This window comes from Tachysurus fulvidraco, chromosome 23 (genome assembly GCF_022655615.1).
Source record: "Tachysurus fulvidraco isolate hzauxx_2018 chromosome 23, HZAU_PFXX_2.0, whole genome shotgun sequence".
Taxonomy (NCBI): Eukaryota; Metazoa; Chordata; class Actinopteri; order Siluriformes; family Bagridae; genus Tachysurus; species Tachysurus fulvidraco.
Window position 1 is genome coordinate 5,287,589 of NC_062540.1, and position 15,038 is coordinate 5,302,626.

The 15,038-nt window shown below is 42.6% G+C and overlaps 1 protein-coding gene across 4 annotated transcripts in view; it reads left to right on the plus strand.

Annotated features, from left to right (window-relative positions):
• Positions 1 to 15,038, plus strand: part of lrp1ab (low density lipoprotein receptor-related protein 1Ab) — a 116,576-nt gene that overhangs the window by 50,549 nt on the left and 50,989 nt on the right. For all 4 annotated transcript variants that reach the window (XM_027144513.2, XM_047806924.1, XM_047806925.1 and 1 more), the window contains exons 7-18: positions 3,599 to 3,761; positions 5,312 to 5,534; positions 6,687 to 6,876; positions 7,515 to 7,658; positions 8,564 to 8,800; positions 9,129 to 9,309; positions 11,311 to 11,533; positions 11,640 to 11,829; positions 12,976 to 13,104; positions 13,572 to 13,712; positions 14,450 to 14,575; positions 14,681 to 14,797. In XM_027144513.2, the coding sequence (XP_027000314.2) occupies positions 3,599 to 3,761; positions 5,312 to 5,534; positions 6,687 to 6,876; positions 7,515 to 7,658; positions 8,564 to 8,800; positions 9,129 to 9,309; positions 11,311 to 11,533; positions 11,640 to 11,829; positions 12,976 to 13,104; positions 13,572 to 13,712; positions 14,450 to 14,575; positions 14,681 to 14,797 (2,064 nt within the window). The remainder of the gene's footprint in view (positions 1 to 3,598; positions 3,762 to 5,311; positions 5,535 to 6,686; positions 6,877 to 7,514; positions 7,659 to 8,563; positions 8,801 to 9,128; positions 9,310 to 11,310; positions 11,534 to 11,639; positions 11,830 to 12,975; positions 13,105 to 13,571; positions 13,713 to 14,449; positions 14,576 to 14,680; positions 14,798 to 15,038) is intronic.

Consider the following 15,038-nt stretch of genomic DNA (forward strand, 5'->3'; position numbering starts at 1 on the left):
AGAAAGCTTGTCGCTTGGGTTATGCCCCGAACTCAGCCTGAAGGTGCAGAATGGAAAGGCCGAACGGACTTGCTGTTGACTAGCCAGAGATTTTCTATTTTACACGGAGCAGGGGATTTATAATGGCTGCATGCTGAGCAGATGAGCAGTCCAGATGTGCCCCCATGACCAAGCTCATCTGTGAAAATAAACATGACAAAAAAAGGAAGGCAGACAGACACGAACTAGAGTTGTCCTATTAGCCTAATAAACGTAAATTCATTGCACCATGAGATCGAAGTGTTGAAGGAACCATCGGTCTTCGTTTACTGTATGTCCAAGGCTACTCTTTTAACACGAGATCTCATTGCCTGCAGTTGTAGAAGGCGTCTCATACTTTTTCATTTTACTCATACTTGGCATTGGTGAAAGTTCACAAGCTGCCGGTTGCTTTCAGTTGCTCACAGAATGTTACATGTTTCCACTTACCAGAATGCGTCTGGTTCTTTTTCTAGCTACCCCAGCAACCCATTTTACAATCAGCCCCCTGTTGGATTCCTGCCTTGTCCGTCAGGATAGCAGGCTGAGATTGGCTTCTTGAAGGGGAAAATTCAGAGGAATCAAAACTACCTTAGCTGTTTAAGCAAGTGTTCAGGATAGACATTTATTCATTCAGGACACAAGACCTGCAGTTAGTATTCCTTAGCAGAAGGAGGAGCGCGTAAGTCGGCTTTGCCTTTTACCCGAGGAACTGGATTCGTCTTCGGCATGTGCATTCTATGTGAATGTGCATTTTTACGTAACCTCACGTGCACCATAGTCTTCGGGAGTTCTTCGGCAGGTTTCTAGTCTAGCGTCCGTTATCTGATGCGTCTGTGTGTGTCTGAGAATCTGTTTGTGGTGTGGGATTAAAAAGAGCCGTTCATTCACGAAGCAGTGGGCAGTGAGTCTCTAGCCACACACACTCAAGCCTTTATTTCCCTTTGTGTGGCTCATGTCCTCACTGCTACCCCCACCATCCTCTCGGCGTTATTGATACCATTTATCTTTTAAGAACCGCTACTTCGGACCGTGTCTTTTACGCTCTAGTTACACTCGGTCATTGCCCCTTGGCTAGCTTAGGCTCAGTGAATGGTAATTTTGGAAATTACAAGTTCATCATTACAAGACACACGAGCAATTCTTTGCTCACTTTCACGGACTCTGAGATTTGAGATTGTTTTTTGTCCAGCGCTCCCTCCTGAGAGGCCTCCACTCCCTACACCAGCCTTGTGCTTTTCCTGTTAGCTCCTGAGTGATCACAGATGTTCTTGCAATGCTTTCTCTTTCCTAACAGCTTCCCCATCTTCCACTTTGTGTGGCGAAAGGGCCAGGATTAAATGAGAAATGTGTGTAGGCTTGTCCATTCTCGGAGCAAGTCAGGATATTTCACTAAAGCCTTGAATCCCCTTGGGGTCAAAGCTACTAATAAAAGTTTTAACTGTGCAGCTTTTGCCGGAAAGCAAAAAGTAAAAGCGTTTCATTCAAATAGCTGAAAGGAAAGCAGTACTTGGACTTAAGTAGTCACAGGAGGCAGCTGTGGTTATCTCTCAAGTCTCTGGTTTGCAGGAATTAAAAAGAGAGTAAAGGAGGATGTCCGTGACGGAAGTTCTATTCTTTCTTTCTATCTATCTATCTATCTATCTATCTATCTATCTATCTATCTATCTATCTATCTATCTATCTATCTATCTATCTATCTATCTATCTATCTATCTATCTATCTATCTATCTATCTATCTATAATTTGATTGTACGGATGGTCGTGTGTTGCACAGTCATTCTCAAGTTGCATGCATAAAAATTCCACATCAATTGCTCAAGGAAAAGCTACCCAAACATTCACTAGCTAATCGAAGTTTATTTACTCCGAAAGCAAACAATTTAAGACATTGAACTCTGTTGCTTTGTATGAAGATCTAACTCATCCATCGCTGCATTAAATCTTTGGGGTTGTTTGCTCCTGATGCTGACTCTGGACCAGACCAATCGGAATATTGTACATTCATCCGATTTTGAAGCCACTTTGCATATCATGAAAGAGGGATTGTAGTCCTTTTCCTAACCCGCAACTCTCCTGGTGGTCGTTTGCATTGTCAGTGCAAAAGGTTTTCTTCTGCAGCCCTACATTCTGAATCCCAGCTTGGCACCGGTAACCGTACCCATCAACAGTCCAGATCACGGAAGTATATCAAGGCATCTTTGGAGTATTGTAGTTTTGGGGCCCTGATTTTAAAGTTTTGCAATGGGGAAAAGCAAGTAAGCAATGCATCTTGTAGCTTTGGGCCTTTGAGTTGTACAATGTGAAGAGAAGAGCGTATCAAGTCTCTTTAACCACACTGGCGGCCGTTAAAACAGCAGGCAGCTTAGACCACACTAGGGCCTGCCCCACACAGCTGGGATCTGGAAGGACCCCCACAGAAAGGGCTTGATTGTCCCTGTGAGAGAATCAGACTTTATTGCTGTTTTAGAGCACTTCCCAGAACCGAGGGGTGTCTTTTTGAGCAGCGGGGTCTCTGTGGTCTTTGTTGATCATGTTTGGATCAAATATAAGCTCCCGTTCTCACACACAGACACACACACACACACTTGTTCGGGAAAAGACAAAACTAACTATAGGCATGACGAGCCTGCTACTAATCTGGTGCTGTATTGTTTGTACTTTTGACTCCGCTACAATTCTATTTGCGTGTATGCATCTGACTGCCACGTATAGAGTGAATAATAGTCTTGTGACAGTGAGTCAGTGTTTGGCACATGTACTCACAGACTCTTGCTCACACATACACAAGTACACGGACATGCATGCATACTCCGTAATTAACAAAACGAGCTCAGTGTATAAAACTGCAGCTTCATTGCTTTGTAGTAGGACAAATATTGTAACTCTGATCTTTTATTTACACTTCGGTTTAACAAAGCAGGGGAATCTGACATGAGCACGAGGCCCTGAGTGTGTGCATGTGTGTCCATGCTTTCCTCTTTGCATGAGCTTGTGTCTATGGCCTGTTCTAGTCATTCATGCATGCATGCATGTCCATGCCACCTCACCTTCATGCTAGCAGGCTCTTCCATATTGTCAAATGAGGAACGTGCTGATATTTAGCGCATGGACCCGACCAGCAGGCTTCTACTCAAGCCACGTACAGTTTCTCCGCACTTTTTCTTTATGCATCTCATAATTGGTGCTTTTCAGTTTTTCTCCACCTATAATCAGACTGAAACTTCCCACTACTCACCATTGCTTTAGTAAATAATCTCACCATGATGTTGTAAGAACTACTGCTGTAATTCTTAAAGACTATCCTGTTCTCATCCTGGACTCTTACTAACAATTAGCTCACACTGAACATCCTTTCAGCTCACTCTTCTACAAATGTAAACTGATCTGTAGTCTCACTCTCTAGGGTCAACCAGATGATGGGTTTTCTTTTTGAGTCTGGCCCTTCTCAAGGCCTATTCAGAGGCCATGGCCTCTGGCTTGCCCATTAGAGATCTAAATCTACATTCAGATTTGTGATAATGTCTTTTAGAACCAAAAAACAAAAACAAAAATCACATTCTTTGCTTCCTCTCCCAGATGTGGAGCAGATGGCCATCGACTGGCTGACGGGAAACTTCTACTTCGTGGACGACGTGGACGAACGCATCTTTGTGTGCACCAAAGACGGAACCACTTGTGTCATCTTGCTGGACCTGGAGCTTTACAACCCCAAAGGCATTGTGCTGGACCCAACTATGGGGTAAGTATCTCTTCTATCATCTGTTAAACTTGCATTCCTGCAAAGTTTAGTGTGACACCTGGTTTGTCCAGATTTTAACAAGGACAATCACCAAAGGACATTATGTAGGACTCAAACAGATCCAACAGTGGAGTTTCAGATCGAACAGGGCTTCATCATTATATAGGTCCTATCTCATGTAGAATGAGGTGGATTGCATTTTTATTGAGCACTTTTGTACACGTGTGAACTTTGGTAGGTTTATTGAGTAAATGATTGACTTCCTTCCCTTTTCTTTGACTTGCACTTCCCTTTCACTGACGCAGTACATAAACGTCATGAGCAGCAACAACAGACTAAAATAGTTTGATTTGCTGACTGTGACCCACGCAGATGTTCCTTAATTCCAAACTGGAGACAAATCAGTGTTTGTGCTCTTCATCCATGCTCTTAAATGTGATCAGAGACTTGATCAGATGTTTTCCCAAATGTGCTGCAGTTTCAAGCGGAAAGAATTGAAGAACTGAGTGACATAAGACTACTAAAGCTCCAACAGCTCTATCTCAATCAGTCATCTTTAGAATTTGGTTTGTGCACCATTTCTTTGATAGTTTATACATTTGCCATTTAGGATAATAAATCCACTTAGCATATGATTTTAAATTAAATAACAATCTAAACAGCCATGCCATGTGCTAGTCTTAAAGTTTTTTTTTCAACGCCGGTAATGTCACAGCCGTCCATGACTTCGGGTGAGACGATGTGAACAGAATTGTCCTTCGTCTCTGGGTGGGTGGGATGGCATTACTTTCTTTCGCCTGTCAATCAGAGACAGACTAATAAGGTGTAGATAAAAAGGTAAATGGCGCCTTTGTAGCGGCAGTGTGTCGCACAGACCCCGTGACCTAGCATAAGAAATAGGAGGTAAATACGAGGTGGCTAGCTTCATGTGTTTTCGAATGAAATTCAAATTTATTTGTATAGCGCTTTTAACAATGGACATTGTCTCGAAGCAGCTTTATAGAAGCTTTATATAAACCTAAAACAAAATGTTAATATGATACAAAAATTCAAGATTAATTTTTGATATATTTAAATATGGTCGGATTTATGCCCAATGAACAAGCCTGATTTTGGCTGTGGCAAGGAAAAACCTCCTTAGATGGTAAAGGAAGAAACCATGAGAGGAACCAGACTCATGTGGGTGATACTGGAGGGTGTGATTAGAAATACACAGTCTGACAATTGTGTATCGATGATGAGGTTGTTGTGCTCAAAGACCACATGTAATTGGCATCGCCTGTTAGTCTGAACTTACTGGAGCAAATGGCGCTGTTGCATCTCTAGATGTCTCAGGATCCTCACATGAAGGTCTAAGATCTTACGCGTGCACGTTAAGTAAGACCAGGTGTGTATTGTGCAACCCAATTATGTGGCTTTTATGCATTACTGCTTAATAGTGCATTAGGTTCCTGTTTTTGTTTAGTCTACACTGAATTTCCAGTCAGTGTTTGTGGAGAACTGGCATGTCCGTAGCGATCTGAGGTCTCCTTTTTGTTCCTTGGCTGCAGGAAGATGTTCTTCACTGACTATGGGCAGATCCCCAAGGTGGAGCGCTGCGACATGGATGGGCAGAACCGCACCAAGCTGGTGGACAGCAAGATCGTCTTCCCTCACGGCATCACGCTGGACCTGGTCAGCAGGTTGGTGTACTGGGCCGACGCTTACCTGGACTACATCGAAGTGGTGGACTACGAGGGCAAGAACCGACACACCATCATTCAGGGACTGCTGGTGAGAGCAAGTCGGGGTTCTTTCCCTCATAACTTTCCCAAAGTTCTTTCCCTCATTTCCCACACAGAGCTTTGCTTATTATTCTTGTGAGGACACACACAGGAGTATTAATGCAGCTAATTAATGCTAATAAACATCTTTTATTTACATCTAATAAGGCAGATGTTCAAGACTTCTGTAACAGCAAAGTTTACACACTGATAATCCAAGCAAGTATTTACACAGTACAACAATATTAACACAAAGTCTAAAGTGCATGCAGTTTGATGTCCCCTCTGTCGCACTACATGCACGCAGACAATGAAGCAATTCCTGTCACGGTGTCATGTGATATCCCGATGTTTCTCAGTTTTGCAATCGTGCGAATAAAAAAAGGCAAACCGTGCATAATGTTTGCTGTGATCAACACACTCTTTCTTTCCCCATTCTGGTTAATGTTGACGCTGTAGCTGGTGATGACCAACCTGCTGAATAAGCCTTGAATCACGCAACCGCTAATCCCGATCACTTTGTCTGTTACGCTCGTGGTTTTTCGGGTTTCATGCCTGATCAGCTCTGTTATTTATGTGACTCATAACCACATTTTTTTTTTCTTATTTTAATAGTCTTTTCAGACATGCCGACTTAGAGCTTATATTAAACTAAAGAATTGATTTAAAAAAAAAACAGTTCAGTCTTATAACAACTGTCCTTCAACTTCCATTAGCGAGTTTAGCGCATGCTGGATTTCTTTCTCTGTTTCTTGTCTCGGCGTAGGGGGAAAAAAATGAACATTTTATATGCTCTCACTCCCAGGGAAGGCTTTTTTTTTTTTGCCCCTGATGTAGAAATACAGCTCTATTAGTCTGTTATCAGGCATCCTGACAGATTTATTTCTGAAATGTTCCCCTTTAAATGGTGCCAAAGGTTGCATAATGTTGTTTTAAAAACATTGTTATGCATCATGGCTTTTGACATTTGCTGAAGGTGATGCCAAAGATTTCTAAAACGAGCATGTAAGCCAAAAACATTATTGCTGTAATCTATAACCCCTTCGCAAAGCACAGACAATATCACAGGGGCAATTACGCTCGTTCGTTTGAACTGTCCTTTTATTTATAGAGAGTCTGCGATGGGTTGTTTGTTTACCGTGTCGCTTGTGTCTTCTAACAGATCGAACACCTGTACAGTCTGACCGTGTTTGAGAACTACCTGTACGCCACCAACTCCGACAACGGGAACATGCAGCCGAAAACCAGCGTCATCCGCGTCAACCGCTTCAACAGCTCCGACTTTCAGGTGGTGACACGGGTGGATAAAGGTGGAGCCCTGCACGTGTACCACCAGAGACGCCAGCCTGCAGGTACGGAGCCTTGAATTGAACCCGTACTCATATAAGCAGGTCAAAGCTTCGCTTTCAGTCGTCAGTAATTAACTTCCTGACGTAGGCTAAATTACACTGAAGTGTTCCCCAGTGAAACCTTTTTTTTTTTTTTCTTCCTTTTTCATCCTAACGGCTAACACGGGTTTATGAAGTAAGACAGAAGTTCAGTATGCGTCCCGGAAAGTTGAACGACTTCCATGTTTGCCGAATTGAAGCTGACCTCTTAAGCGAAGTTTTCACACACACACACACACACACACACACACACAGTGATGTTTATCTCTGCAAGTCGCCAGTCGCTGTACCATGAAGTCGCCAGGAGGCATTCCTAATGCTGGTTGCATTCTAATAACCTTTATCAGTGGGTGGCACGACTAGTGTTCCACTTGACCATAGATTAGTTTTCTGCTTCTAAAATGAAGCACTGTAGAGGACAGCTTTGGTGATCGTGTTTAAAATTCACCAAGTGATTGTGCTCAACGTTTCTTAACCATGTCGCACCACTGTGGCACTTAATTCGCCGGGCAGGAAGTTTCCAGCTCTCGAATGAAATGAGCGGTCGCTGTACATGTGAGAATCGCATTATACATTTTTACCCGTTTGTCTCCCCTCCACAGTTCGCAGTCACGCCTGCGCCCCCGATCAGTTCGGCAAACCCGGAGGATGTTCCGATATCTGCCTGCTAGCCAACAGCCACAAGATCCGTACGTGCCGCTGCCGCTCCGGCTTCAGCCTGGGCAATGACGGCAAATCCTGCAAGAGTGAGTGCATGCTTCTGTGCTTTATCTCCAAAAATTTTTATTTATTCTTTTTTTTTTTTTTTTTTTTTTAGCCACGTGGTCGATTATCAGCACGTTTTAATTCTCAAACCTGATTGGTCAGAAGTTTTGCGAGTAGTCCTGACTGAATTCACAGAAAATGTATAATTGTTTACTGTTGTTTAACATTTATGAACAGTCTCTCCATACTAAGTGCTTTGTAACAGAGACTTTCAGTCTGCAAGCCTGTGCACAGTTACTGCTGACTGGGTTATCACAGTAACTCCTACATCTTCTCATTAAAAGCTTCTCATTAAAAAAAACAACAACAAGGTTCTGTGAATTGTACACACGGATGTTTTCACCAGCAGCCAGGGAGAAGGAGAGAGCACTTCAGTTCAGACTCGCATGTGCTTGCTTTATTTAAATTAAAAGAGCTATGGTTATTTAAAGTAAATTAAAAAAAAAAAATTGGAATATTTATCTTATTAGTATTCAGACAGTTTGTATTTAAATAAAATGTAAGAAATTTAAGCAAAGTTTTTTTTTTTTTTTTTTTTCTCAAATTTTAGAAATACACGTTTAAATCTGTGGCTATTCATGTTAGTATTTTCTTGTATGTTACTTGCAGTGTTTGCTTCAGTGTTTTCCTCTCACATTTATTGATTTCATTTCATTTGTCCACTTTTTTAAGAGATCGTATCCATTCTAAAAGCGGCGCATTCGTGTCCAAGGCTAAAGCATTCATGACCTTAACAATTGCCCCTTGAGATAAAAAGATTCAAGCAATATTGTGACAAGGATTGATGGATTTTGCTACATCGGCTGCCTTTGTTAGCTTATTGGTGAAGCGTCTTGCAGGGTTTAACTAAACGCTCCAACTGTACCGTGCCTTTTTGCAACCTCAGAACCAGAGCACGAGCTCTTTCTGGTGTACGGGAAAGGTCGGCCGGGGGTCATCCGAGGCATGGACCTGCACGCCCGTGTATATGACGAACACATCATTCCTATCGAGAACTTGAACAACCCCAGGGCTTTGGACTTCCACGCCGAGACGGAATTCATCTACTTCAGCGACGCCACCACGTACACCATCGGCAGGCAAAAAATCGACGGTACAGAGAGGGACATCATCGTGAAAAGCGGTGAGTTGTTTTTTTTTTGTTTTTGTTTGTTTGTTTCCCCCAGCAGACAGGAATATATGGCTTGATAGTTGTATCACTGAATTACATTAACAGAATTTCAGGACCCCTTGTCCACCAAGATGACACTCCTGGGTCCCTGAGCAAGGCCCTTAAACCTCAATCGCTGTATAAATGAGAGAAATCTAAGCTGCTCTGAATAAGGGCGTCTGCCAAACGCCTTAAATGTAAACGGAGGCCTTATTATATTTTTATCTTGGAAAAATGACCCTTAATGTCATGTCAGCCTGCGATCCCGACAACCACACAGTACACACTCGTCTCCTTGTAGGCATCCACACTGTCGAGGGCATAGCAGTGGACTGGATGGGTCAGAACCTGTACTGGACAGATGACGGACCAGACAAGACCATCAGTGTGGCCAAGCTGGAGAAAGCCTCCCAGACGCGCAAGACTCTTTTTGAGGGCAAGATGACCCACCCCCGAGCCATAGTGGTGGATCCAGCACACGGGTAAGAGGAAATTCTAATCCCCGCATGAATTGTTCAATTTTTTCAATTCAATTCAAGTTTATTTGTATCGCGCTTTTTACAATTGACATTGTCTCAAAGCAGCTTTACAGAACATAAACATAGAACAAAGGGTTATTATAAGCAAATATAAAGATTAATAGAATACAAAATTCAAGATTAATATTAGATTGTATTAGATTCAATTGTATATCTACATGCAGATTCTTATTTGTATTAATCTGTAGTCCGGTAATACATCAGTCCGTCTCAGATTTCACTGGGATTTGTGCTTGATTTTACTTGGTGAAATTGTTACTTTGTGAAATCGCAAGTCCGCGCATGACATTAGGTAATTACTTTCTTTAATAGCTGTACTCGCGTTCGACCTACAGGAATCGAAGAAGGATTTGGCCGAATGCATGTTGTGATGTCACTCACGTGTCTTGGCTCAAATCTGCACAAAACGTTTCAAATGTCCAATGTCCTCTGACTACAGTGGACTTTGCTTGATTTTGCTTTCATTTCTGCAATCACAAAACCCTATGTGGACTGATCTCTCTATAGACTAGTGTAGAGTAAAGTAGATAAAAGCGCTTTTCCACTGAAAGGGAACATGAGCAAGCTATTGTTTTACCTATGAAGGTTTCTGGGGTGAGTAGGAGGTAGAAAAGCTCCATAATCTATTCATATCTGTCATGTTCATGAATAACCCAGGTGAAGGACCTCACTTTTTTTTTAAAGCTGCTTCAGTAGTGAAGTTAAATTTGCATAATAAAACAAAACAAGACGAGTGCACAAACCTCACTTCAGTTATTAGCCAGCGTCTGTGGATTTTCCCTGCAAAAAAAAAAAAATGTCCAAAATTATAAATCGGTGTATGATAGTACACTATTTAAGTAATGGACTCTGGACTGAAATGGTTGTTTCTGGGACTAAAAAGCCGCAGCATGGAAGCTTATGTCTGTCAACCGAGTCTTCAATAATGCAATAAAGCTGCGACATCTAGAGCAGCAAATGGGAGGAGTTCCAAATGTACTGGATCGAAAAGTAGGAAGGTTTGGGGTGGAAAAAACAGGTCTGTGGACCACCTCTACACTTCATAGAAAGTGAAATGGATAATGCTCGCCTTAAAGAAAAAAGAAGAGTAAAAATTATTTGTATTCATCAGTTCACTCCATCACTTGAGAGTGTGTGTGCCCTGCGATGGGCTGGCACTCCGTCCAGGGTGTATCCTGCCTCGATGCCCAATGACGCCTGAGATAGGCACAGGCTCCCCGTGACCCGAGAAGTTCGGATAAGCGGTAGAAAATGAATAAATGAGTTCACTCCATCACTGACCAGATGATGGCTTCAACAAAATAAACTTCATATTCAAACTCCTAGCACACCATTATAAATTGGAAATGATTTATAATCACACTCACCAGTGTCACCCAGCTCAGGCTGGCTTTCCTTTTGAGTCTGGTTCCTCTCAAGGCTTCTTTCAGATATCGTCCCAAGGAGCTTTTCCTTTTCCATCACCACCTCTGGTTTGCTCATTAAGGAGATACATGTATGGATTTATCATTTGTATCCTGAATTGATGTATATATCTATAAAGCTGCTTCGAGACATTGTCCGTTGTTAAAAACGTTAGACAAATCAAACGTGAGCTGTACTTTAATAAACAAATGCTCGGTTCTCCCGTCACAGTTTGAAGTCATTTTGGGTAAAAGTGTAAGGTTGAATGCAGAATCGGTTTCCTTTCCTGTACGTCTTAACCACCCGATTTGCTGTTTTTGCAACTTCTGCCAGTTACCTGGCATCTTTCCACAGCAGCAACTCCTGAGTGTATTTGCCAGCCAGTCTACCCACCGTATACACAATCTATATATCCTAGTATAAATAAATAAAATTTTCAGTCCAGTAAGAGTTTTATATGACTGGCAGGCCAATAATAGTTTTATATGAAATGAAATCATGTCTGGACCAGCAGTACAGATGCATGTGTTGTGTTTTCAGGATGATGTACTGGAGCGACTGGCAAGAAGACACGAGAGATGCCAACCGCGGCAGCATAAGGAAGGCATGGATGAACGGCTTCAACTACGGCATTCTCATCACCTCCAAAAACATGCTGTGGCCCAACGGCCTGAGTCTGGACGTCGAGCAGAACGTGCTGTACTGGGTAGACGCTTACTACGACCGCATCGAGATGGTGCTGCTCAACACCACCGAGCGCAGGGTGAGATCTTCTGGATGAAAACGTATCTAGAAAGGGTTTTACTAGTGTTCAGTTGAGCTTCAGGTTTGTAAGTTTAATCCTGCTGCTTTGTCCTCTGATTCGCTAGACGGTGTACGAGGGGCAGGAGCTGAACCACCCCTTCGGTCTTTGCCACTATAAGAACTTCTTGTTCTGGAACGAGTACCGCATCGGAGGCATTTACAAGCTGGACATGACGACGAAGAAGGTGACGCTGCTGAGGAGCGAGCGGCCACCCATCTACGAGATCCGCACCTACGATGCCCAGCAGCAGCAAAGTACTGTGCTTGTTCAATTAAAAAGATTTGGTCAGAAAGTGTTGATTAATCATCTTTAACAGTTATGCCGGCTGTAATTCAGTTCACAGCTTTATATTAATGCTCTCCGTTGTAATACGTTCTCATTTCTACATTCTCAGAAACGTGCATGGGAGACACACCACACAAAAATGTGCTATTTAACAAAGAAAAACATGATCATTTACACGGTTGTGGCTTTCTGTTAGATGTTTATTTTTATAAGGTACGTCAGTTTTCCTCCATGGGAGAGTCATCAGAGGACTTTATGCTTTATTAAGTGACACTTTTTTTGTCTTAGATATAAGAGAGAGGTATAAGACAAGGCAGGTAAGGGACAGAATGTTTACCGCAGCTGTAACGTGAGTGATAAGAGGACCTAACTTGTCTGTGGACCTTTGTGTAAAAGATTTGGACCTTGTCTAAATCTTTGTGGATCTCACAGTCGTGCTGAAAGTATTAAAGGTGGAATCTCCGTCGTTTGAGAAATGCTTCAGAAAACTGCGTCGGGCCACCAAACAAAACAAAAACAAAACTAAGGTGTAGCCAATGAGCAGAAAGGGGCGTGCCTTGTCAATATGGGCGGAGAGAGTGTTCAGTGTGACATTGTGCATGTGTGACATTAGCAGAAAGTTCGGGTTCTAGGCATTGACCGTCTCCTTCCGTGTGAAACGGAGGTAAACGGAGGTACCCTCGGTCAGCTGCCTCAACAGGTTCCCCCATAATAATTGGGTTATACTTGGGTTATACTTGTCTGGTGTATGTGTGGGGCGGAGCTATCAAAACAGGGGTGGGACCCATTTGGGTTAGGGGTGTGTTTGTTTTGGTGATTTCAAATGTCAACGCTGGCTCTCAAACAACGGAGACTCCACCTTTAAGTAACATTAAAACAAAAAAAAAGTTAGTAAATTGCTATGCTACAAGAGGAATAAAACATGTCAGGTTCTGCTCTTATTTGAAATGATGCAATTTCAGGGGAATTCTGTTTCCATAGCAGCACACTCTGTAACAAGGTGTCTTTTTTTAAGAGACAACATGTGCGGTGTTTTTTTCCCCCCATTGTTGCCATCATTAATTGAGCTGTTGTGTCTGGGCTCTCAAGTGTGTTGTTGCGTCTGTGTGTTCCAGCTTCAGGCCATAATCCATGCCGGGCCAACAACGGTGGCTGCAGCAGTCTGTGCTTGCTCACACCAGGAGGTCGTACCTGCGCTTGTGCAGATGACCAGATTTTGGACCTTGACAACAAGACCTGTAAAGGTAAGTAAAAGGGGAAGTTTGCCTTGTGGTTCAGTGTGGTCTGGGAAGCATAACCATGCGATTCTTAGGGGTCCAAGCACCAAAGTCACCACCCTAAAGTCTACCATCAGTTCAAAAATAGAAAGCTTTTTATCCATACTAAGGTGATCTGTGGAATATAAAGCAGCCTATTGCAACAAAATGGTTAAAGTCCCCTTTAAAAGTTAAAGGTGAGGTATGGAAAGAGCTGGTGTCTCTCCATGTCCAATTCATAAATCTTCCTCTCTCACCAACATTTAGTTTTTTTTATTTTAAACAGCACATGACTGTGTTTGTAAGGGTGGTTGGCTTTGGAAAGGACAAACGTTGAGGGGCATTATTTAGATTTTGAGTCGTCTTTATGTATTCTATATTTGAATCTTAATCTTATTAGATCCATTAGCTTTTGGTTGTGTTGAAAGCTTTATGCCGCACCGCTGTCTTCGCAGCCAATCCGTCCTACGTTCCCCCGCCCCAGTGCCAGCCCGGAGAGTTTGCCTGCAAGAACAACCGTTGCATCCAGGAACGCTGGAAGTGTGACGGAGACAACGACTGCTTGGACAACAGCGACGAGGCGCCAGATCTCTGTCGTGAGTTTTTATGTCTTTCTTTCTGACAGGATTAAAAAAAAAAAAAACAAAAGCATCAGATCTACTAACCGTATGGGTGCTCAATAGAGGTCATTGATAAAAAAATAATGAGCCTAAAAGTGTTTATACATTTTTAATAAGATTAACTGATTGTATTTGTAGTGTTATTTGGTAAAAATAATAATCAGTGATGCCTTTATTATGTTATATTGATAAATTGTGGTGGCTTGGTTTTTTGGCTCCAAATCTCATGTCCCCTTAGAGCAAAACATTACTTTAAAGTCCTTCTGATTTTTTTATCCTTTTAATGAAATATTTCTGTCCTGATGGGCCGTGGCTCTTTCCAGACTCCTTCACCCCATCCACAGGGCACTTATGTGATCAAACCGCCAAGTGATCAAAGATATTTGGGACAAATTGGTGTTCATCCTTTCATTGCAGTTCTGGAGACTTGATGCCAAGGCACATTGACTCAGTGGCTCATGGTGGTCCAACTCCTTAAGCCGTGTTATATATATGTCTAATTGTTTATTGTGTCTGTGTTGGTTGGTGTTGTAAAAGTGCTGGCGATCGTGTATAGTAGCTACGAAAAGACAATTCAGACCTATTTGAACAAAATATTGACTTATTTTGGTTTATTATGTTTAGGCAAGGAATAAAAATATTCTGAAAAGGCACCTTATTGGTATTGTAGTGCTAGTCGGTCACACTTATAGTACATCGTCTCCCTCCATCAGACCAGCACACTTGCCCTGCCGATCGCTTCAAGTGCCAGAACAATCGCTGCATCCCTATGCGCTGGCTCTGTGATGGAGATAACGACTGCGGCAACAACGAAGACGAGTCCAACACCACCTGCTCAGGTATAACAAACACCGTCGGTACCCTGTGTATGGTTGAATCAGCTCCCTCTTCTGAATTGGGACGTGACCCGGGCACTGACAGCTGTTTTTATGTTTCCGTGCCAGCTCGTACGTGTCCTCCTAACCAGCACCCCTGCACCAGCGGACGCTGTATTCCTAAAACCTGGACGTGTGACCTGGACGATGACTGCGGGGATCGCTCGGACGAACCGGCTTCCTGTGGTGAATATTTCGCACGCGCTGAATGTTTTATAGCTAGATACAATCACGGCTGGAGACTGATTGAGACGTCACCCGTGTAGTTTAATAAGGGTCGATGCATTTCGACAACCCGGAAGACCTCTGGCATGATCGCAGGGCCGTAGAGTAGTAGTAGTTTAAAAATGTCATATTACAGTCAAACCTACTTAATTCCCTGTTAAAAGATGATGTATGCATAAGTGATGATTCATAAGATAATCAT